The following is a 26,657-nucleotide window of genomic DNA, read 5'->3' as shown; positions in this document are numbered from 1 at the left end:
GCACGTGAGTGGTACAATCGAGGAAATCTCTTTGTAACTTTATATAAATTATAGCGATTTCATACAGAAATAAATACCAAATCATTTTAGTTGCTTAGGAGAAGAAGATGAATTTATTATGGAATGGATGAGCATACATAATGATCCTAATACAATATAACCATGAATCGTGCTCACTTATTATGAGCTTATGCTGAAAAAAAAAAAACTTATAAGAACAGCAAATACTCTGCAAAAAATAAATAAATAGTAAGAACACAAATCATCTGTATATATCCAAAACTTATTAAATAAACTTATCAAATAACTCATTGGTCCTTGTTGGAAATCTTAACAGCAGAGTAGAAAATGGATATCAGACATGCAGAAAAATTTTGGAAAAATTCCAAGAAAAAACAAAGTGAATAAGTACCTGCTGAATTTCATTTCAGGATGTGGAATGGTCATTACCAACACCATGTTTCAGCATAAAGTTGTACAAAAAGATTCATATGGAGAAAAGACACAAGAAATGAGAAAAGTCTCGCTATGTTATTGTTGCCCATAGGACTTCTATACCATATATTAAAGGCATCTCTGAACGTGTGGCAAAAATTCTGAAAAAATATCAACCCATTGTTACCTATAAACCCATCAACTAAATTCACAACTTGCTACCTTCTCCAAAAGACAAACTCTCACCAATGATGCTACCTGGCATATAAGAAGTACTATGTTGATGTAATTTGCCTTACTACAGACAAACAGGAAGATCTATAAATAAATGTATCTCTGAACATCAAAGACCACATCTGTCATATTAAACCTCACAAATCTGGCTTTGCGCAACACAGAATCAAAAATACTAACCACAGGATCAAATGGCAAAACCCTAAGCTACTACATAGATCCATATATAAACATTAATGTTTGTATAACAAAAGGGCTAAAGCCTTATTTCATAGACCTAATCTTAATTGGAATGACTGTTTCACTATTCCAAAAGGAATAATGAAATTGTTATCCTCAATTGTATTAAATAATTTATCTATTATATTGTAATTTAATTAATTTTAATTTCAACCCATTAGTTTTAATCCATGAACACATGATTGTATATGTAGAGGAATTCCAACTTAAACGTACATGCTACTGTTTTTTTTTTTTAATTCCATTCCTATCGTTGTTCGATAATTATACTGATGATGTCTTATGATACATATGATGAAATATTTACATAATAAAAGTTATTTACTGTGGCATATATGTTATTCTATAGTTATGAATACTCCACCTGTCTCACTATATAAGAAAGTTAGGAAGAAGTGACACTGTCAAGTGAATAGTAAATAAAAAGAGATATGAGTAGACATTCTATTTAAATATCCGAAGAAATGCAAAATGGAAAGTTTCATCTTCTGTCTCAAGGATGTCAGTGATATTAATTATTTTATTGGAAGTGATGGAATTAGTGAAATCTGAAACTGGCATTAATGTGCTAAATAAGAAAGCACTGCATAGTCCTGTGGAAGTTAAGAAGTTTTAGATTTTGAGGAAGGCCTAATAAAGAACTGACTGAATATTTATTATACGTAGGAAATTTTTGTAAAAACAACATGTGAAGCAAACCATTAATAGAATGAGTCAGAGAGAGAGAGAGATCTGAGATTCTTGCTTGAGGTTGTGCAAAAGAAAACGCAGAGAGGAAAAATTGCGTGTGTGTTGCCCAGGTATGATAGTGATGAGCTGAGTAGGAGCAGTAATACTGAATTGCATAATAGCCAGAATGTGTCAGAAGAGAAGATTGGAATATGTGGATGCTTGGAGGGCATTTGAGGACAGTAAGGAATTGTATGCGAGAGACAGCTTACATTTGAATGAGGAAGGACGTAGGCATTTGGAGAGATTGCCGTTTTCTGAAAGAGTCAGTGTATCGTTGCAGGGAAACTAGAATTCCCAGGGTGGATGGTAGCAGGTGTGGCCTCTTGTGGGAAGGGGGGGGGGACAACATCAGGTAACAATGAGTCCAGTGGGACCGAGAGGGGATAATGATAGGTATAGAAGGGACATTTTAATGCTTTATACTAATGTCAGGAGTATCTGAAATAAAGGAGATGAATTGGTGGCGCTGATAGCATCAGTTCTGGCCAAAGATTATTGGGATCTCTGAGACATGGTTGATGGAGGATGATATAATAACAGGAATTGAAGTAGCAGAGTATAGCATTTTTTGGCAGGATAGGAAAGGAAAACGTGGTGGTGGAGTACTGCTTATGATAAGTAATGACTTATGTCCTCTAAGAGTGGAGGCTTTGGAAGGCATTGACACTAATGGTTTTCAAAGCATATGGTATGAGATAGAAGTGGCCAAGACAGGATATTTAGTGGGGTGTTGCTACAAACCAAGGAGCACAGAGGGTGGGGAGCAGGAGATACTTAGGCAGTTGAGCTTGGCAAGTGCAAGAAGAATGATTGTTATGGGAGATTTTAACTACAGCAGTATAAGCTGGGAAGAGGAAAATACATGTAGAAATAAGGGGATGGAATTTCTAGAATTTTTGAGGGACAAATGTCTTAGGCAACATGTAATAGAGGAAACAAGAGGTTCAAGAGTTTTGGATTTGGTCATAGTATCAGAAGAGCTGATAACTGAGATGACAGCTCCCCCACCAGTTGGAGAGAGTGACCATATGGTTTTGACTTGGAAGATGAATAGACATGCAGGAGTATCAAAGAAAAGGGAACGTATGTGAAATTATAAGGCAGGTGATTATAATAGTCTTAGGTATCAACTAGGGGCAGTTCCATGGAGGGCAGAATTGGAAGGCCAGGATATCATTGGTGCTTGGAAAATTGTGAAGGAATATTTATTAGCAGCAATAGTAAGTTGTATTCTACGAGTGAAGAAGCAGACACAATTTGGTGTAAAGTGGATGACAAACAATATCAAACAGGAACTGCAGTTGAAAAACAGATTACAGAAGAGATATAAGGAGAGGGGTGGAAGGCAGATACATGAAGAATATAAGATGCAGGCCAGGAGAGTGACAGGAAGGCAAAACTGGAATATGAGAAAAGATTGGCACTAAGATTCAAAGAAAATCCAAGGGAATTTTTTAGCTATGTGGCCAGTAGGAGGAGAAATGATTGTGAAAGAATGGCACTGCAGGATAAAAATGGGATTAGAGTGACTGATGCAGAGGACATAGTGGAGTTGTTCAATGGGCACTTTATTGGAATATTTCATCCTGAAGAAGATGGTTTAATACTAAAGGGATAGGGCAGGTTCAGGGTTTAGAGGTGCAAGAGGAGAGTGTGTTCCAAATACTGAGTACTCTGGATATCAGTAAAGCTGTGGGCTGGATGGTATTTCACCTGGGTTTTGAGAGAATGAAAGAACTGACAGCTGCGTTGACCTGGCTATTCAATAAAAGTCTGGCTGCAGGAAAGGTACCCAAGGAATGGAAGGAAGGTAAGACAGTGCTACTGCACAAGGGTGGTAGCAGACTGGAAGTGTCTAATTCTAGGCCAGTTTGTGTGTCATCAGTAGTTGTGAAGGTCTTGGAGAAATTAATAAGGGACTATATACAGCGTTGAACAAATGAGGATAATGTTATCTGTGAGAATTAACATGGATTTGTTAAGGGGCGCTCTTGCTTTAGTAATATGATTGCCTTTTATAATAAAGTGACAAGAGCAGTTGATGAGGAAAAGGCACATCTGCCATTTTTTTTGGATTTTGCAAAGGCATTTGACAGGGTGCCATATTAATAAGCTGATATTTAAGTTGCAGCACATGGGTTTAAATGTTGGGTTAGTCAAATATATTCAGGATTGGCTGTCTCATAGGTATCAGAGGTGGGGCAATATCAAGGAAGCAGCAGGTTACAAGTGAAGTTCCACAGGGCTCAGTACTGGGACCTGTATTGTTCAACCTTTAGACCAATTACATTGTCATTGGATTGCAAGGGGGGGGGGGATATTCAATTGTTTGTGGATGGTGTGAAGCTGGGAAGGGTTTAGGGTTAATGCAGCAAAATGAAGTCTTGAAGTTTGGTATACATCGATGGGAGGATGCAGTGGTGAGCTATAAGGGGCTCGCATGAGCCCGTTGTTAAATTTTTCTCAAATTTGTGAGCCCCTTGTTTTTTATTTTTCAAAAAAAAAAATTTTTTTTTGAAACATATTAAGCGACAAATTCATACAGTAACCTAATAAAAATTAGTCTATTCAGCAATGTATAGATTATTTGGAATTATTGTTTCAACTCCTCTATAACGAATGCACCCAAGTTTGAAAATAAAATAAGTGTATATGCTATCTTTATCCTTGTCCCTTCTGCTAGCCAATCGTATGATAAAATCAGTAGACAATCAAATGTTTTATAAAAGATTATAAAAGATTTCATTCTTATTATATTTTGATAGTTAAAAAATATTTTTCTTATGTAAGATAAATTAGCGCAGCTGATTGTGCAAAAATTTCATGTTTAGATCATGAAATATTTGTTTAAAAATTATAGCCATTAGAGCTTGATTGTCCTCTCATACTTTTTGAATGGAATTTGCACACAAGCTGTATTAATAAAAATTTTCGTGTGAAATACGTTTTTTTTTTTATTATTATTATTTTTTTTATTGCTCGACGATGCAAGCCCTTTGTTAAAATTTGCATAGTTCACTACTGGGAGGATGCATACTCGATTGGAGGAGCTATACTGGAAGAAATAGGAGAGACGAGAGATCTGAGGTTGATGGTTGATAGAAACCTGAAATTCAGGGGACATATTGCAAAGGTGGTGAAGGTAATACAGAGGATTGCTGCAATACTTAGAAGGATGCTGACCTGCAGAGATAAGAGTTATTATTCCATTGTATAAGACCTTGATCAGACCACACTTAGACTATTGTTCTTAGATTTGGTCCCCAGGATTTGAAGGGGATAAATTAACTGTGGAAAGGGTAGAGAGGCAGATAAAAAAGATAGTTTCAGGACTGTACAATGTCAGTTACGAGGATTGACTGAGGAAACGTGGACTGCAGAGTTTGGTGAATAGAAGAAGGAGAGGTGATATGATTGAGACTTTTAAAACTGTTGAGAGGCAGTTATAGGGTAGACATTGGGGAGTTCTTTCGCATGGTAGAACGGCAGGAAGGAGCAATGACTAGGGTCTATCCATGGAAGTTACGAAAGGAAGCTGTGAACAAGAGGGTGAGGAGTGGTTTCTTTACATGGAGGGTGGTTGAACTGTGGAATGCATTGCCTGAGAGAGTGGTTAGAGCAAAAATGGTCAATGAGTTCAAGGAGTGGTATGATAGACTTTTGTGTTTCCTAAGAAGGACCTCCCATAATGAGTCTCTCGACTCCATGGAGGCGTGAATAATAATAATAAAGATAAAGGAGATCTATAAAGTATAGATTAATTTAGAAAGCCTTGGATCCAATTAGTTTTGTAGTTATTAATTTAATTTACAATGTATATAATGTTTTAGTTTCATTAAATGTGTGTTTTTTATTTGGTCTTAAGTCAATCATTTCCTAGATTCTAAAAGGAACAGAGTTAAAAATCATTGCACCAATCAGATTGAATTCCTGTATATTTACTTAACACTTGGTGTCATTTATGTTATATCTCTGTAAAGAGACTGTTTTTACAGAGATATAACATAAATGACACAGCTCACAGGATTTTTAACATAACTGTTCAAGCCGAAGTGATTATTAACAGTTTGATGTTAAATCAGGTGTGAGACAAGGGTGCACATTATCTCCACTACTATTCATCATCTATGTGGATTACATTATGAAGGAAAGTATAGATAATATTATACACAAAAAATCCAGAAGAAATCTGCTGGATTCCTTGACTAAACTGAATAACTGCTATAATGAATTTAGTATGAAAATCAGCAATGAAAAGACAAAAGATGTTAGGCTAACCATTTCATTATTTCATATTTGAGGTGATACATTTAGTGCTTACCTGTGGTGATAAAATATAGCCCATCAGTAAAGGGTAATGTATGGGGCTAGTGGGCCATGGCCAGAAAAGTTTGAGAAACACTGCTATAAACTATCTGTAGTTTGTATATAGGACTGAACATACAGTATGTGGGGAAAAAAATATAAGCAGATCTTCCAATATAGCAAAGAATCCAACACATCAAAATTAAGGGTTTTCATTTTGTGCAACAGTTAAAGAATCATGCAAAGCACTGGATGTGAATGGTACACAGGAGAGTAGATGGCTTGTAAAAAAATTCTATGAGTTGATATAATTCTATCTCATATAATTCTATATAAGTCTATATAATTCATATACTTTTGATAGCAGTTTTCTTTTATATGTATAAGCTAAATTGCATATTACTCTGCTGTATAATTACTGCAATCAAGTGGGATATGAGAAAGTCAGGAAATATAGCAGACTTCCTTAGTTGGCAGAGTGAGAAGGTGCATACCTGCCATTAAGGAATGCTATTATGTTCAGTGTGGGGACTGTTGTCAATATGCATGCTAACAGCTTGCACCTCTTTAACATGCATACCAAAGAGATATATGGCAGTCTTTGTAATATTGGGTCCTCAATGTAGAGAAAAGACACTAATCCATGTAGGATGCTCTGGAAGAGACTATTTTTAGGGCATAGTTAAAAGATAACTGTTTCCATCTAAGTGACAGAGCAGGTTCATCTGCTTTGACATAAAGGCCTTGAATAGGTGATGCATTACCAGTAGCTACCTGTATACCTTTATGATGGACAGGAGCCAAACTTCGCAGGTCTTGCAAAATCAGACTTGGGACCCATAACCAGCTTTGAATGAACAAGTGTATGATAAATGTAAACTATGAAGATTGTTCCATACCCATTCAGTAGAGAATAGAGCACAAAGCAGTTCAGTGTTCTCATGCACTTTTTCCCTTAGCTGATGAATGTGTCAAAGATGAATGCTAAGAACTTTGTTTTCTATTGCAATTGGAATAATATTTTATATGATTCTTAACTCAGGATCTGGGCGAATATTGCATTTTTGGTAGAAGTGTACACAAACACTTTTTTTTCTGCTGAAAATCTGAACCCATTACTAAGGACCCATGAAAAGACACACTTGATTACTTGTTGAAGTTGTCTTTCAATTACCCTCATGTTTCAACAGAGATAGTAAATTGTGAAGTCATCAACATATAGAGCACTGCCTACTATGGGAGGAAGCTGTTCAGTGATTGAATTAACTGTGACAGCAAAGAGTATTAGACTTTAAACATAGCCTTGAGGGACACCCTTTTTTTGGTAATGTGACCAAGATAATGTGCTTCCCATTTGGACTTGGAACACTCAGCAGAGCAGAAAGCTTCTAACAAAAAACAGGAAGGTGCCCTTTGAGACCTAGGTTATACAGGTATTTTAATATGCCATATCTCCAGGCATAAAAATTTTTTCCATATCAAAGAACAATGAAACCAGATATTCTCATATCAGGAATGCACCTCTTGTGTATATTTCTAAATACACCAAATGGTCTAATGTTGAACGATGTCAATGAAAGCCACACTGTGTGGAGAGAGAGAGAAGAACTACTTTCTAAATATCAAAGAAATCTGACATTTATCATTTTTTCCAATATCTTACAGAAGCAGCTAATCAGAGCAATAGGTCAATAATTGTTCTTGTGTTGGATCTTTTTTTGGCAATGACAATTGACTTATGCCAGGAATCTGGAAATTCTTCCTCTAAGTATTCTGTCATATAGTAAAAGAAGAAGACCCAGAGAATATCATGGAAGATGTTTCATCATTACATAATGGAACTCATGAGAGAATAAAAGCTCTTTTGTATAAAAGTTTAGTCACTGCTTTTTCTTTCAATAGTAAAAATTCAGGAGGATATGAAGCTGTTGCTGAGATTCTAGCAAAACTCAAGTTATTAATGAACCAAGGCTTTCGGGGGGGGGGGGGTATGACAGACAACTACCACCATCTCTTGGCCTAAACCTTGACACTTTTATTATTGTCTCTCATAATGAGAATTATATGATCTATTTTTGAGATGCAGAGTTAAAAACCTGAATTTCTGGAATGGAAAAAAAACCAACTTGTCTATACCATAAATTAGCTAACTCAGGAATTAGCCAAAGATAGTCCTAGAAAAAGATCCTTTACTCACTGACTAGAATTCAACTTTCAGGCAGCCTAGCACCACAGCTGCACAACACTAATGCTTTGTTATTACAAACTTTAATTCTTGAAATTTATCAACAGGCACTCAGAATAACATGGAAGCCCAACAAGTAAGGATTAATTACCAATTTTCTTCGAAATTATTCTACTATTTTTAAGTCACTGTTTTATTATTATTATTAGTTCAGCTAAAAATCAAAGCCATAGCAGGTTCCAACTGCATAACAAATTTCCTCTGAGAAGCTAGTATTCTGTCTCACAAAGATACACACAAGTGAGATGATAAGAAACTAATAATTATTATGTACTGACACCTCATGGCCTAAGATTTCATATGATAGCAATTAAAACTGTAGCAAAAAAATGTTTGATACTCAAATACCAAAGTCAATAATGACTGGGAGAGTGAGCTGGAGTTCTGTGATACAATTCAAACACAAAATTAAATGAACGGATACAAAGTCAGTCTTTAATTACAGTGAACTTTTACAAGATATTTTTAAAAGTTATAAAAGCACTGCTTGCTTGTAAGATAATGCTAATTGACTGATTTTGTGTGTGTGTGTGTCTACTATAAATAAAACTAAAAATTTCCAAAACATTTTTCAAGATTTAATGATGTCATTTTTTAATGATAGTACTGAATCTTGAATGACATTTTTGAATCAATTTTTCAAATGGAAACAATTCTATAATTGAAAAATATAGTTCTTATATACCTGAGAACAAATATTTTGAACTGTACATGATGGAAATTCTAATTCTGCAATTCTCTTCTGAAACTTCTCATTTTCTTCTTCGAGATAGGCAATTTTATTGTGAGATGCATCGATGATCTGTTTTTGGTGACTATTTGTCTTTGATACTTGATCTTGCCAGATCAACAAGGACTGGAGTTGTTCTTTAATCTTCTGATTATTTTCTCGCATTGAATCTGCAGAAACATTAATACAGTAACTTACTCTTTAACAATTATGGCTTAAAACAAATATATAAGCAAAAATCTAATTTTGTGCAAAAAATCAGAAAACTTTCCAAATTAGTACACAAAAGTCTGTTCTTGTCTGGGTGATATATTTTTTCATAAATAAACACATTTAGAAAATATTCTTCATTCTTCCATACAGAACATTACTCTTTACTTGAATAAATAACTACTTACTATGTATAATCCCAAAATTACCTAGTAAGGAACACTGCATCAATACTCAAAGTTTACTCTTATTTATTATATGATTCATACCCACAAAAGGTTATAAACCTAAAGTACATTATTACCATGGGTAGTGTTAAGTTTTTTCTAATTTCTATTAATTTTATATTTGTATTTTATTTTTTTACATAATCTGGAAACCCTGCTCTATAAACCAAAGAGAGAAATTTTTCATGCCACTTCAGGCTCCAATATTTACTTGATTTTTACTATTTTTAAGGAAAAAATCCCCTTAAATATTCATGACCAGCACCTACAGGATGATGTACTTACTGGAAAATTCAAGCAAGCTAAATAACTTTATCTCAACAACAGTTCACAATGTAACAGAAGTAGAAACATTTATTCCACTCAACACTACCAGCTCAGCTCTAATTCTCCAAAAAGTGTTGCAAATCTGTCCACGTGAACAACCATGCCCTAATGAGCTGTTTAGCAGGCCAAGATCAATTGCCCTTCTCTTACACTCTATTCCCCATCACACAAAAATTCTTGCAGATTATGATTAAGAACTCACCTAAGAAGTAATTAATCCTGATAACACATACATTACATCCAAACATACACATACATCTACATACAAATATCCACAACTCTTGATGTAAGTAGCGATTAGGAATATGTTACAAAATTTGTACTCTTGTTTAATCATGTTTAACTTCCCAACCGGCCGGTGTGGATGAAATATTCAACACTCCCTAGCTTTTTTCATGGATCAAAACTTCGTTGGCATTCTATCTTTTATCATGCCATTACCTTCCTCTGCCGTTAATCTTGTTACGGCTATTCCATAGCCATTAGTAGATTAACTGTTGCTGAGTGACCTTTGTGTCCCCTCCCCCTGTTTTTACGTCTATTGTGTTGCTTAGAATTTCATTTACTGTCCTAAGTTATTTGACCTTTTTGCCTCTAAAATGATTTATTGTGTCTCTTCCCAAAAATTGAAATGAATTTCACATATGTGAAAAAAATCAATCCTGAAATGACCACTGATCAGCTTTTGCAATGAATCTATTTAGTGATAGTAAATTTGGTGTATTTTATTCTACAAATCAGTGCACCGGAAGAGTTGCACTGATTGTTCTTTCACTTTACGTATAATAATTGAATAATTTTTTTTCGAATTTCAGAATTTTCAAATGTTTGCTTTGAAAATATTATGTCAAATATTTATATTTTTAAATAATATTTATTGAAATTAATATGTCCTTTTGCTTTAGTTTCTAGCCAAATAGCATTATATGGATCATCACATTTCAGATTTAGATACGATTTTTTGTTATTCATAAAGACAAAATAAAAAAAAATGTTAAAATGCTAAATTGCATTACTCAGTTTCCGATCGGGTCTTTTTGGTATCAAAAATTTATATCCAATGATATTTTAGCAGTGATTCTTCGCCTTCGTCATTTATTTATTTGTAACATGCATATTACGATAATATCTAGTGCATAACCTCGTAGATATGTTGAAAATATAATGTGAAAAATATCATATACGGAATGATTTAACATTTTTGCTCATTTTGAAGATTTTCTAATGCTTCCCCCCCCACCTCCCCTCCTTATCCTCTCCTGGAACCCAATTGCATAACTACTCTAAATTTCTATACAGGTTTGAAAGCTTTTCTAGATGGCATTCAAAATCAATTACTTCATTTTACCAATTTGACAAAAGATATATGGCAATCAGATTGTAACGTGAAACTTCTAATTCTGTTCTATTTATTTGCAATCTAAAACCAGCTGTTCTACTGTCCGCTGAAATTATGTGAAATTTTAGAAATAATATGCTATATTTTCACCATGCAAAATTGTTTATATGCATACCACACAAAAGAAAGTTCAGTAGTATTATTTGTGTTTGTTTTTCTTTTTAAAAAAATCTAAATATTACTTCTTCTGCTGCTGGAAGCTATTTCTGAAATAATCTACGTCTTCTAAATACTTGGCAATATCCTCTTAGCTGGAGGAAAAGTTGAAGGCTTATTACTCTCAGTACTATTGAGAAGAAAGGGGAGAACACCAAAGGGCCTCAGGCTGTAGTGCAGAATATGTCAAGAATGTCTTGTTTCCTTTTCGATTGTCGATTACCGATATCCTAACAGAAATACTGATATTTCGTTTACATGCTTATACATTATTTATGCCAAAATAATTGCTTAATTTATAATGATCAGTTTCATTTTTATTATAGAAAAATAAATTATTTCATACAATTATCTTGAAAAAGAGGATTTGAATTATTTTGAAAGAAAAGGTGCATATGCGTTTCATAATCTTTTTTTTTTGGGGGGGGGGTATAGACCTATTCAATTTGCAGATATTTCAGATAATTTATTTCATAAATCGTTCGCAGGACAGCTGTTACAAACGTAAATCACTTGGGGAAAATACTCATTCATTTTAGTGTAAAATAGTAGCAAAGGTTCAGTTACTTTAGATATGTAATCTAGAAGAAAATGTTATGTCTGCTGAGATTAGAATCTTACGTGAATAATTTTTCTGACATGATTTCTCTATTCGTTATAATGTAACCAATTTCCAGAATTTTTCCCTTCTGCAGATTTTCCCTCCTCCAGTGATTTCTTCTTTGTACTACAAGAAAAAAAATCAGATAACAGAAAAAAAATATGTAGTATTTTCTTTTCCACTGGCTGAATTTACAATGTTCTTTCTTTGTGTTTTGAAGAGAAAGTGCAAATGACTTTTTTCTTACTATTTTTGCCATTATAACATCTCATATAATTATAAGAGCGACATTTTACCGTTTTTCTCCCACACGAGAAACAGAAATAAGTAGTAATAATATTGTTGATTCTGCCAAACTTCATTGTAGCAGAAATTTTTATTACAAAACTTTGTAATATATATATATCTCCGAAACAAGAAATTTGGAACCCATATCACATCAATGTTGAGTGTTGGCAAGGTGAAAATGTTCCCGTTATTATTTATATATTTCATTTATTAACTGGGGGGGGGCTATCCCCCCCCCATGTTCCAGTATGGTAGACCAGTTCTCCTTCAATTGTGATAACTCGAAAGGGGGTTCCGCCCCTAAATTCTGATAACTCGAATTTTGAAGACTCGACACTCAGGGTAGCCCGAGTTTCAAAGCGTTTCGATAAACATGACATAAAAAGGCTTATCATTTTATATATATATATATATATAGAGTAGATTTTATTTCATTATTTTTTATTGTTTTGGTGAAATACTTTACCTGGAATATTCTTTCCAGTTTCTCTGTGTCATAAAAAGAACTTAAAAATTAGCCTTCAAGATGAAAAAGAAACAGTGCAATCGGGTATCCCTCTATCAATATTTGTAGTCCTGAAAAGTACTGTTTTGAAGGCCATGAAAACAAACATTTTTTATTTCATACTGTTCAGAATTTAAAATTCATTAACAGCATGGAACACCTTGAAGCAAGGGTAAACAGACAAAGCAGTTTTACACTCAGGGCACCAGATTTTTGTTTCCTTTCTGATATTTTTTTTATTACATACAATTTGCGTGCAGGTTTTTTTTTTTTATTAGCCGTTGGTGGTAGATTTTCGGGATAATGGTTGGAGTTAGCAGCGCTCAACCTCAGATGTCTGGCAGGATTTCCTGATTTTCTGCTTGCTGAAGAAGGTGCATGTGCATACAGCAATGCTTTCGCAATTTCTATTCTGTATTCTAGATATGTTATGGTAGACAAACATTTTTTTTTGTACAGGAGGAAACTGTTCCAAATAACAAAATCCAATACATGTCCAAACACTTTTTTGTAATATTTTTTATGCTGTTTCCTCCTTACAGAGTAGAATGATAGCTGCTGATCGCACCTGTTGACTCCACCCATAGTGCCGTTGTATGCACACACAGCAATGGGTTTTTCTTTCTTCAAACCATGCTTCTCCATGGATTCCGTTGATGGATTGTGCAGGGAAGACAGCAGAAAAACATCTTTTTTGTCTTTCCAACGTAGTGCAAAGACTTTCCCCTCCCTGATAAGTTCAGATTTCCCCCTTCAATAGCTTTCCTGAAGCCAGATCTGGAGGCATATCTCGCCTTTTTGCGTTTACAGTACCATAACTATCTGTACGATGCTGTAAAAGCAAATCAGCGAGTTCAGGACACATATATAGTAATTATCCATTGTAATGCAGTAACCTTTCCCCAGTAAAAGGTCTAGTAACTGCATTACTGCACGAATCGACAAGAGGAGATCCGAATATTTATCATGCTCGATTACAGTTTGCTTTCCCGTATAAGGTTTGAAATCCCACAGATATCCACTTTCCGATTCGCAAAGCATAAAAAATTGTATTCCATACTTCGCTTTCTTTTTGGGAATATATTGCTTACATTTCAGTACCTTGGGTCGGTTGTCGAGAGGAATGGTGACCTGGATGAGGAAATACAGCACTGAATAACATGCGGTTGGATGAACTGGAGGAAGATGAGCGGGGGTCCTGTGCGACAAGAGAGTGAGTTGTAAGAGGAAAGGAAAGCTCTATAAGATGGTGGTGAGGCTGGCGATGCTCCATGGTGCAGAGACGTGGCCTATAACCAAGGCACAGGAGAGGAAGATGGAGGTAGCGGAGATGCGGATGTTGAGATGGATGAGCGGTGTGACAAAGAAGGACAGGATAAGGAATGACTACATCAGAGGGACGGTTAAGGTGGGACCAATTGGCAAGAAGATACAAGAAAGTAGGCTGAGGTGGTTTGGACATGTTGAGAGGAAGGGTGTATGTTGGTAAATGAGTGGAGTATATGGAGTTGGAGGGAAGGAGGAAAAGAGGCAGGCCCAAGCTCAGGTGGAGGGATAAGATGACAGAGGATCTTAGGGAGAAAGGATGGAGTCCGAAGGATGCCCTGGACTGGAGAACTTGGAAGAGGAAGGTTAAAGATTGGTGCGCCGACCCCGTTTAACATGGGATAAGGCAGAGTGACGGAAGAAGACTGCTTACATTTCAGTCTACCTCTGAATGGCATAAGGCTTTCATCGATACTCAAGTCTCTCTCAGGAATGTAGAGTGATCTACATTTCTGACGGATTTTCATCAGAAAATCATAAATTTTGTTGAGGACTGGGCAAGGATGTGTTGCCTGATCGTATTCCTCATTATTCTAAAAATGCAAATACTTCATGATGAGACTGAATTGTTTTTCAGTCATAACATCACGAAACATTGGCGTGTTCAGAATCCAGTCTGTAGACCAATACATTTCGAGAGCGGCCTTTCGAAATGTATTTCGAAACTTCGGGTTTTCCACTTTCTTTATTCTGATATTGCATTTGAAGGATGACAGTGATTTTAAATATTAATTTCACCTATATCCGAATATCACATAATTTCCAGATTTATAATAAGCAGGAAATATGTATATTGTCTGATTTATAATTTGCTAATTTATAATAATCACCACATAGTTTCAGTATCGAAAAATTAAAGTTATGTGGAACAATTACTAGAGAAAAATAACGAATTAAATAAAAACTGTACCTATGTTTCATAACAGTTTTCGGGTGTGTGATAGTAATGCAAGGGGGAGGGGGGGGTAAACTATCAGAGGCGAAATAAAGTTCAATTCTATTGTAAAAATATGGAAATGAAATTTCACATTTGATATACACATTTTGAATGATAAAAATAAGCAAATGTATCGCTTACTTTAAAAATTGGAGAATAAAATATCTGAATTATGCAGAAAATATAAATTTAAATCATAACTGTTAATTTCATTTTGTAATGACCAATTATACAAGGAAACCAAGAAAGTGAAAGTACAGATTACTATACAACATGAAGAAAAAATTTAGTAATATGATTAAAGAATTTCATGTTATTCTCTATAAAGCAAAGTTGCTCAAGCGTTCCTAAAGGAAATCTGTTAAGTATTATTCGATTTCGAAGGTTTTGTACAAAAATAAAAATAATATAATCGGGAACGTTGGCAGCCGGTTTTCTTTTCTTTTTTTAAAAGAATATTTCAAATAATTATCATGAATTAATTTCTTCGAGAACAAAGAAAAATCTTTTGTCTAGTAAGCCATTAGAAAAAAATTAGCACAAAAAAATAAAAAATTAAATTGGTTCTCCAAGGTAAGGCTTTGTTCACTTAAATATTTTTAAGTGAACAAATTATGCAAAACCTTTATTTTGTCCAGAAATTAAAAATGTATTGTACAATAAAAAGAGAAAACAAAAATATAAATAATTTCTCTATTTTTAGTCTATCATATATAACTAAAATCCAGTTAACCAGCATGGAACAAGAAAGTCCGTTTCTTGTTATAGGCAACTGAGAGGCAGCTACGAACGGGAGATAATCCGATTAACCATTCTCTTCAGCGTGAGGGTTTATCACACCTTCTAATGGACATGACAGTCAAATTGCACTTCTTATCCAGGTTCTTTAAACAGGTGGGCTGAAACATATCCACATTTAATTGGACGTCTACAGACGTCCTAGCCGGTAGGGAGGTTAAAAGTCTTTTTCCTTCAAACCTCAACATGACATGAAAGTATAGCAATAGGTCTTAAGGGCATGAACCCCAGATAAATCTGCAAGTATGCCAAGTGATCAAAAAAAAAAAAATTTTTTTTTCTCTCTCTTTTTATATCACCAGTGAGCAAGCACCCACAAAGGGATCCAGCTATGCATAACCACATGAAGCAAAGATGGCAGCAAAAAAGAAAGCTCAACAAAGTCAGGGCACTTTGGATCTCATTACTATCAATCCCTAATCAAATAGATCATCATATGAAATACCAAAGCTTCAGGGTGGACATCAGGGAAAGAAAAAAGTTGTGTGATTTTTGTTGCCAATGGAGGCATGCTAGGTATGCAAAGATCAATGAATTGCCATTTTTCTGTTTCCTGTCTTTTCTCTCTATCAAACAAATTCTTAAACCTTGGAAAGCGCAGTGACAGTCTTGAACAGCTATCACTGTTGGGGATAGCTTCTCCAGCAAAACTAAGTGATTCATGACCAGCACTTACAGCAGGGGGTGTCAAACTGGTGGCACAGAGGCTAGATGTGGCACATAAAACAATTTCTTGTGGCTCGCAACACCTCAAGGAAAGATTTAAAAAAAAGGGATAGTTGCTTTTTATAATAAAATAGAAATACTGTATTTACTCGAATATAACTCACCCTCACATATGACTCGCACCCCTGATTTTACTTTATGAAAAAAGAAATTTAAAAGTTTCGCACATACATCACACACGAAAAAAAAAAAGTTTAAATACTTTCACATTGAGGAAATAACTCGCACCCCATCGTAAACAACATGTTCTCCCCAACTGCCACTATGCTACAGATGCAAGAAAAATTAGTAGTTTTAATGTATCACTGAATAAAGTACTCAGACATTTGTTGTCTGGGTAATATATTTCTCAACAAATAGTGAATTAGAGACAACAGGGATAAAAATGGCACTAACTAATGAATCACATGTCCCCTCCACATTAACCATGCTATAGACTCAAGTAAACCATATGTTGCACCGACAAAAACAGTATCTAACAAAAAACTATTGTTTTTAGTTCGATGTATGGGAGTCTGCCTGCCAGCTCAAATGCAAAACAGCAATAAAATTCATAAACATGTTAAAACTAAGACATACAGCAAATATTGTTATGGCAGTTTCAGATATATGGAATTTGGTTGAAGAGAATTAGCATTTCAACTCATAAATTGTTGGCTTGCTTTTGTCTTCTGGTCGCACGATTTTTTGTTAATACTTCACCAATCATATGCACGTCTTCATAGTTGCTCTATCTCTACTGGCCTACCATTGCTGTTTATTTCACGCTCTACTTTCACTTCTCATTATTCATTTGTGAAGGATTGCTCATTACGTATCTCAAGTCTTGTAAATTACTTGTAATTATTACTTGAAATACTGGGAAAGAAGATGATGCTATTTGGGTAGATGACTGACGATGCACACAAGGAAACAACTCTCAAGGCTGGAAGTAGTGATAGTGAATAGGAGATTCTTGGTAAGTCATCCCCACTTTCAGTTTTTTCCTGAAAACTTCTGTTTCTGAAAATTCCCACATATATCTCGCACTGCGATTTTTTAGCTTTAATTTTGGGAAAAAAAGTGCGAGTTATATTCGAGTTAAATACGGTATCGATTTAAATATTCAATTTATTCGTTTTCATATGACATTTATAGTTACAATATGGATGTAATGACCTGCTTTCAGTCCCCCACTTTCAGTTTTTTCCTGAAAACTTCTGTTTCTGAAAATTCCACATATATCTCGCACCATGATATTTTTTAGCTTTAATTTTGGGAAAAAAAGTGCAAGTTATATTCGAGTTAAATACGGTATCGATTTAAACATTCGATTTATTCATTTTCATATGACATTTATAGTTACAATATGGATGTAACGACCTGCTATAATATATTAATAATGGAACATGTATAGACCACAGTAATAACTTTAATTAAATAAAGGTACAAATATTTCGTACTGAAAGTAACAGTACATCCTCAATGTAGAACAAACAGTTAAAGGAATGGAATACAAAGTACAGAACAGTCAGTGGATCACCAATTAAATTGTTGCAGCAATATAGAAGATTAATTACTAAAATATTATTAAATAATTCTTTAAAGATAATTATTTCATTGATGGTTACATAAAATAAGAGTCTCCTAAACTTTTGGGAGAGAGAGATAGTCATTTCGATTTAAATTCGGCCGATGTAAGAGGGCTTCGCAACTTTCTTTAAAAAGGCGTTCATATTTAAACCTACATCTGTGGAGAAGACAAGCTTTATCCTACTGGATATTATGATTAGTGTCAATGCTATGTTGTGCTAGACCAGACTTATGAGGTTTCATGTATTCGATATAATATTGATGTTCCTTCATTCTTTTTTCCATAGAACGGCCTGTTTGTCCAAAATAGGATAAATTGCATTCACACGGAATCTGGTAAACACCAGTCAATGATAGAGGTGACAGTTTGTCTTTTGTAGATGGCAACAAGTGAGAAATTTTGTTGATAGTAAAATATATGGGAATAAGATGATACTTCTTCAAAATTCTGTCTATAGGTCCTGAGATGCCTGAAATGTAAGAGATTGGAACTCTGCGGTCTGTTGAAGAATCTTGAGGTGTTGGAACATAGGAGTCAATTATCTGTTGGATCTGATTAGGGTTGTAATTGTAACCATTAGATTCTATTAACTTTTTTATAGTAAAAAGTTCTTGTTGTAAGGTTGATGGAGAGGAGCACACTTTATGTGCTCTATTAATTAAAGATTTGATAATGCCAATTTTTTGAGAGGTGTGACGAGCAGACTTTTGATGAATGTATCTGCCAGTAAAAGTAGGTTTTCGATAGACACTTGTAGACAAAGTACCAGAGGATGCGTGTGTAAGGAGGATGTCCAAGAATGATAAACTACCAGACTTTTCTTTTTCCATGGTGAACTGAATGTGTGGGTGAAGGCTATTCATCTGTTGTAGAAATGTGATAAGTTCCTCTTCAGCATGTGGCCAAATCACAAAAACATCATCGACATAACAAAACCAAAGAGAGGGTTGGGGATGAATGGATGTAAACAAGGTGTCTTCCAGATTTTCAAAAAATAGTTTGCCAAAGATGGAGACAGAGGGCTAACCATGGCAGTACCGTCAACTTTTTTGTAGATCTTGTTTTTCCAGCTGAAATAACCTGCATGTATAACGAATTCAAAAATCTTTGCAATATCCGGAGGGTAATCATCATATAGTAAGTTGACCGTGTCCGCTAATGGAATATTGGTAAAAAAGGGAAACAATATCAAAACTGACTAACAAGTCAGACTCTTAGATTTCGAATTTTGATTTTTGAATTCGTTATACATTCAGGTTATTTCAGCTGGAAAAACAAAATCTACAAACAAGTTGAAGGTACTGCCATGGTTAGCCCTCTGTCTCCATCTTTGGCAAACTATTTTTTGAAACATCTGGAAGACACCTTGTTTACATCCATTCATCCCCAAATATGAACCTTTTTAAAAAAAGTTGTGAAGCCCTCTTACATAGGCCAAATTTAAATCAAAATGACTATCTCTCTCTCTCTCCCGCAAAAGTTTGGGAGACTCTTATTTTATGTAACCATCAATGAAATAATTATCTTTAAAGAATTATTTAATAATATTTTAGTAGTTAATCTGCTAGCACGCAGCAACAATTTAATCGTTGATCCACCGACTGTTCTGTACTTTGTATTCCATTCCTTTAACTGTTTATTCTACACTGAGAATGTACTGTTACTTTCAGTACAAAATATTTGTACCTTTATTTAATTAAAGTTATTACTGGTCTATATGTGTTCCATTATTAATTATTATGCCACAGGTACCTCTAAAGATTCTGCTATAATATAATTGCAATAATAAAAATTTATATTGCAATTTCAATGTTAGATCCAATCATAATCAATCGTAAACTATATTTATACTTTCATTGTTAAGTTACAGCACGCTGAAAAAATTGAATTCTATTGGTTAGCAGCTGTTCACATGATGCGCATGTAAACAGCTGCTAATACAAGCTCATGTGAATCCAGACTGAGTTTATAATTGCCTGCTACAGTCAATCAGCAATCTCTGAAGCACATATCAGTGCACGGAACACGATCCAACAACAACCTAGCAATGTAATCTAGCTGTGAGAGAATCCCTTTTTTGTTATTTTTTTATTTGCAATAGTATCGTGCACTTGTCTACAGTTTTGTGCGTTTTTATTCAAACATTTTTATAAAAATTATTATTAATAATATATTTATATTCACCCCAGCAATGTCACTTTCTAAGACAACAAGAAAAAGAAAAATTGCTGATGAGGGAAGAAAATTTCAAGAAAAATGGGAACTGAAGAAGTACTTCTGCACTGAAACAAAGGACAAAATTGTGTGCATTATTTGTAACAAAACAACAAGCATCAAAAGAATATAATATAAAATAAAAATATAATATAAAAATATAAAATAAATAATATAATATAAAAAAGACACTACGATAAAATTCAGGAAGAACAATATTCACGCTTTGAGGGTAAAGTGAGAGACGAAAAATTAAAAAGTATGAAGAATTCACTTCAATGTCAACAACAAATATTTTCAAAAATTATGAAAGACAATGATTAGGATCATTGTCTTTCGTAATTCAGCAGCGAGAGTCAGTTATGAAATCATCTATTTATTTGCGAAACATTCCAAACTTTTTAGTGACAGCTCCTTGGTTAAGGAGTGTATGATAAAAGCAGCCAAAGACATATGTCTCAAAAATGTACAAGTATTTCACGATATTTCTTTGTCCAGAAATACTGTGATTAAAAGAATAACCAAAATGGCAGATAATCTGCATGATCAGTTGCAAGAAATATCCGCAAACGTACAGTGCTTTACAATTGCATTTGACAAAAGTTCCAATATTAACATGCTTTACATAGTAATGTGACATGCACTGAGATAGTGAATCATATTGCAAAAAAATTAAACACAAAATTGCAGTTTATGATCCTTACTTTAAGGGTCCAGGAGTTTATTCATTTAGAATTTAATCGCTGACTACAGAGGAAGACAATTTTGAAGCCGTGTGGAGCATTTTGGAAAAATACCAACTTTCTCTGAATAGGCTCGTAGCAGTGACAACCGATGGTGCTCCAGCAATGACAGGCAAAAATAAAGGTTTTATATCAAGACTTAAAGTAAAGTTAAAGGAAATGTATCCAGACATTCCAAAACTGCAATCTTTCCACTGCATTATTCATCAGCAGGTACTGTGCTCCAAAGTATTGAAATGAGCAGCATACTCAAGCCTGTGGCTCAAGTTGCTCTGTTTGTGTAATGTGGCTCAAGTTGCTCTGTTTCTTTGAGCTTGCGATGACAATATGAATATTACTGAAGAGTTCTTGGAAATGATTCCCATCCATGGATCCACTACAGGCAGTGGTTAAATTCAGCAGGAACTTTTTTATGCACCAGGCCTCGACCCAGAACATTTTTCTGTTTTGTGACTTTTCTCCCTTTACAGTAATAATGCCTACATTATTGTGTTATTATTCAACAATTGTTTACAGTTTTGAATGTGTATATAAAGTCAATATCAACAGTCAACTGATTGCGAACGTGTGATGAAGGGGACGGGGAGGTTTGGAGCTTCCTGTAATATCTTGAATAGCGATTGACAAGAAAACATCACTGCAGTGTAGTGTAGCAGAATTTTGAACAGACTTGGAGTAATATTTTTTATTATCTGGTTGGCAACACTGTCGGCAACAGTTAGTAACCAGCAATAAAACAGCAAATTAGCAGTTGTTTATCAGAGCTCGTGATTGTGAGAAGCACAAACAAAATTGTGCAATGTTTTTGTGTTTATGTAGGCCTACTATTTCAACTATGGATAAGTACACTGGTACCTTCTTTAAATGGAAAAATAGCTCGGATGAAGTGATAATAATGATAAAAACGAGTTTGTAATGACAGTTTGTGTGTGTGTAGTTTCTGAAGCGAAAGAAGTCTGTAACGAATCCACAGAAACACAGGATTCCCCATCAGTTGCAATGCAACTGATGGGGAATATTAATACACTGAACGAAAGGAAAGATTTGCTGACTTGTTGGACACTCGACCAGTGGTTTGCATTCAAAGGTAAATACAATTGATCCTAATCAATCATACTGTTTATTTGTTGGTTATTTTGTTAATTTGTTATTTTGTAAAGACGGGGTGTATAATATGTGCAGAGGTACAGACCCTAGGCGCAAGTTCAGGGTATTCACTTAGCATCAGAGTGGATAAATGGATTAATATGTATCTTTTAAAGGGGAAGGGTCTAAACAAAGCCAACAAAAGCAACTCAGAAAGAAAATTTACGAACATAGAGATGCCAAATTTCACAAAAGTGCAGAAGCAATTATTAGAAGTAAAAGTGACAATTCATTCCACACTATAGAGCAGAACTCTTTAGCTCACGCAATCATGTGCCACGTATTTCCACTGCGTATCATATTGCAAAGCATAATCGTTCTTTTGTAGATCATCCAAAATTAATTGATCTTCAGATTCTTAATGCGCTAGATATGGGGCATGCTTTACATAGTAATGTGACATGCACTGAGATAGCGAATCATATTGCAAACAAATTAAACACAAAATTGCAGTTTATGATCCTTACTTTAAGGGTCCAGGAGTTTATTCATTTAGAATTTAATCACTGACTACAGGGGAAGACAATTTTGAAGCCGTGTGGAGCATTTTGGAAAAATACCAACTTTCTCTGAATAGGCTCGTAGCAGTGACAACCAATGGTGCTCCAGCAATGACAGGCAAAAATAAAGGTTTTATATCAAGACTTACACAGCAAAGTTATAGGAAATGCATCCAGACATTCCAAAACTGCAATCTTTCCACTGCATTATTCATCAGCAGGTACTGTGCTCTAAAGTACTGGAAATGAGCAGCATACTCAAGCCTGTGACAAATACTGTGAACTTCATCGGATCCTCAATCACTGCCAGTTTGCACAATTTCTTAAAGACTTGGAGAGTGAATTTGAAGGGCTATTTTATTACACAGAGATTTGTTGGTTATATTGTCATAAGGTTCTAAAAAGCTTTTTTTTACTCTTAGAGGAGATCAATTGTTCCTAGAAATGAAAAATCATGATGTTGCATTTCTTAATGATCAAACATGGGTACAAGATCTAGCATTCTTAGCTGATATTACAGGACATTTGAATGATTTCAATGTCAAACTTCAGGGGAAAGATCAGTTAATAACACACATGTGTGATGCACTGGGAAGTTTTAGATGTAAATTAGTTTTGTTTCAAAATCATTTAAAAGAGAATATTCTAAATTAATTTCCTATGTGTGACCACTTGAACAATAAGAATCAAAGTTTAACCTTTTCTCAATATTATCCCAAACTAGAAAAGATTAAAGAAGAATTTGATAGGCAATTTAAAGATTAAAGGAGCAAGAAGCAATTTTTTCACTTTTTTATAGGTCCTTTTTCCTTTAATTTCAAAAAAGCTTCTATTTGTATTCAAATGGAACTTATTGATTTCCAAAATGATTCCATTCTAGAAGAGAAATACCGAGAAGTTAATGTTCCAAAATTATGCAGATATTTAGGTCAAAAATATCTGGAAACAAAAAAGTCTGCAGAAAATATTCTATGTTATTTTGGAAGCACCTATTTATGCGAACAATTATTCTCATGTATGAAAGTTAACAAAACAACCCACAGATCAATATTAACCAACGTCAATTCTGCCATAATGAAGTCGTATGCTCTCAATCTTTGAATCCAAATTTTGGCAAGCTGGTTAACAATAAACATTGTCAAGTGTCAGGAAAAAAATAAAATACTACAATTAAATTACTTAACTTGCCCCAAAATATTATCATCTTTCCCAAAAATATTTTCATCGACATTTAAAAAATTCACGAAAAAAATATAGACTCCCCCTCCCTACAAAAAAAAAAAAAATAGAAGTATTTTATTTCAACACAAACACAAAAAATTTCAAACTAATAGGAGGCTTTAAATTTTTGTGATGGTTATCAATGAGATTTTATACTTTTTTTAGACTGTATAAACATTTCGAGAGATAGATGCCGGTATTGAGACCACATCATCATCATCATCAAATTCCTGCCATGTACCCTCAAGGGGTGTACAGGATATGATAGTACTACATGAAAAAAATTACATCATTATTAATTTCCTCTCTACAATTTTCCTCCAAATCAGTCTGTTACTTGTCAACACTCCAACATCATCAACAGATCTTATATTTCTATCATCTAAAGCACTTTGTATCGTATCAATCCACCTATATCTTGGTCTTCCTCTGGTTTGTTTTGCTGCCAACCTGGCAGAGAACACTTGTTTTGCTAATCTTTCCTCGCCCATTCTGTTTAAGTGACCATACCACCTGAGATTACCTCTGCTAACGCATTCCTGGATGCTGACAATGCCAAGTTCTTTCCAAATATCCTCGTTTTTAATATGATACTGCCATTGATGCCATCTGTTCACGCCTCTAATCTTTCTCAGGACTCTCATATCTGCGGTCTCTAGTCTTTGGTCAAGTGTTTTACTTCTGACCCAGCTCTCAGATCCATGAGCTAAAACAGGTTTGAACACTGTCTTGTATACAGTTAATTTAGTGTTCCGACTAATTTCTTTCTTATTCCATATGAATTTATTCAATTGACTTCCCACCATACCAGCTTTGCTGATTCTGTTGTCTATTTCTATATTTAATTTACCATCTTCAGTAAAAATCGTGCCTAAATAGCTGAAATATTTTACTTGTTCCACAGGTTCTCCATTCACAACACAGTTGACATTTTCAATGATTCTGCTCTTTTTTCATTGTCTTTGTCTTTTTATTGCTGACCTTCATACCATATCTATTACAACAGCTATTCAATTTAGTCAGAGAATCTTGCAGACTTGTAGCGGATTTATTTAGAAGTATAACATCATCTGCATAAAGCAAAGCGCTGACATTAACATCTCCAATTTTGATATCATGTTTAATACCACTTTCCTTCATAATGTGATCCATATAGATAATGAATAACAGAGGGGATAATGTACATCCTTGTCTCACACCAGATTTAACATTAAACCATCTTCCTGTACTTCCTTCAATTCTAACTGCTGACTTACAACTCAAATAAAGACAAAGTATTGCTTGATATAATGCCCCATTGACACCATATAACTGCAGCGTATTGAATAGCTTCTCTCTTGGCACCTTGTCATATGCCTTTTCCAGATCGACAAAACTTAAATACAGATCTTTGTTATATTCCCATGCTTTCTCGACTATTTGTCGTAAAGTGAAGATCTGATCCTGACAGCCTCTATTTGGTCTGAATCCAACTTGTTCTTCACCAAGCTTTTCTTCCACAATTCTTCTCAACCGTTTCTCAAGTATACTTGCATAGATCTTGCCAGGAACACTCAGTAGGGAAATACCTCTGTAATTCTCACATGCAGTTTTATTTCCCTTTTTATATATGGGTACTATGAGAGCTCTACTCCAATCATCGGGAATTCGTCCCTCTGTCCAGGCTTTCTGAACTATGCAGTGCAGCCACTGTAAGACTCTTATACCACCATACTTCAGCATTTCTGGTCGAATATCATCTACTCCTGCTGCCTTTCCACATTTCAAGCCTTTGATGGCTTTTTCTACTTCAAGTATGGATATGTATTCCTGATCGCATGCCTGGTCAGTGTTTTTTACCACTGTGCTGTCATCACTGCTTGTTTCATTTAACAGTTTTTCAAAGTAATTACTCCATACTTCAAGGATATCTTTTTCTCCCCTTTTCATGTCACCTTTATCATCTCTAATTCCTTTTATAGCACTCTTTCCTCCATTCTTAAGCTTCTTCAACAACCTCCAGAATATTTTGCCACCTTCTTGATATTTATTTTCTATATTCTTGCCAAAGTCCTCCCATGACTTTTGTTTAGCTAGTTTTACACAGGGTTTAGCATTCTTGCATTTGTCTCTATATTCTCTAAGAGCACAAGCTGACTTATTTGACAGGAACTTTTGGTATGCTTTCTTCTTTTCCTTCACTGCCTCTTTAACTTCCTGTGTCCACCAGGGAGTTCTGATTTTTTTATCCTTACAGACAACCTCACCACATGCCTCTGGCAGAATCAATCAATGTTTTCTTCAGAGTTTGCCACTGAATCTCCAAGGTTTGATTCCTGTTCTCAAACTCTTTCATTTTTTCTTCAATAATCTTTGTGTATTTTAGTCTACAGCTCACATCTGAGAGCTGCTCAACTTTTATTCGCTTTAAAACTTTCTTACATGTTATTCTTTTCAATATGAAATTCAATTTTATCCTGCTCAAGACTAAATAGTGATCACTTCCAATTTCAAATCCTCTGTACACTCTAGTGTCCTGCACCAGGGAGAAAACATCACTATCAACAATAACATAGTCAATGAGACTTTTCTTATTCCTAACCTCTTCTCTCCATGTGAATTTGTGCACATTTCTATGTTGGAACATGGTGTTAGTAATAACCAGCCCATGTCCTGAGCAGAAATCCAACAGATATTTGCCATTATCGGTGTACAGAAAACCGACCAATACAGGTCGCTACCTACATTTTAACTCCTCTCACCACATATCACATAAACTCAGCATTATACACATGTTAAAGAAAAGAGCCAATTGCATCACAATGGACAACAAGACCCTTCAAGATGAGTTAAAATTTAT

At 34.7% G+C, this 26,657-nt stretch overlaps 1 protein-coding gene across 4 annotated transcripts in view; it reads right to left on the bottom strand.

Annotated features, from left to right (window-relative positions):
- LOC150108393 (optineurin-like) overlaps positions 1-26,657 on the bottom strand; it is a 254,883-nt gene that overhangs the window by 188,664 nt on the left and 39,562 nt on the right. For all 4 annotated transcript variants that reach the window (XM_090415814.1, XM_090415811.1, XM_090415812.1 and 1 more), the window contains exon 3: positions 8,877-9,091. In XM_090415814.1, the coding sequence (XP_090271940.1) occupies positions 8,877-9,091 (215 nt within the window). The remainder of the gene's footprint in view (positions 1-8,876; positions 9,092-26,657) is intronic.

Source organism: Typopeltis vanoorti, chromosome 3, assembly GCF_054136105.1.
Source record: "Typopeltis vanoorti isolate ZY-2024b chromosome 3, IOZ_Tvanoo_1.0, whole genome shotgun sequence".
Taxonomy (NCBI): Eukaryota; Metazoa; Arthropoda; class Arachnida; order Uropygi; family Thelyphonidae; genus Typopeltis; species Typopeltis vanoorti.
The sequence above is the reverse complement of the archived record's forward strand: the minus strand, read 5'-3'. Positions and strand labels throughout refer to the sequence as shown.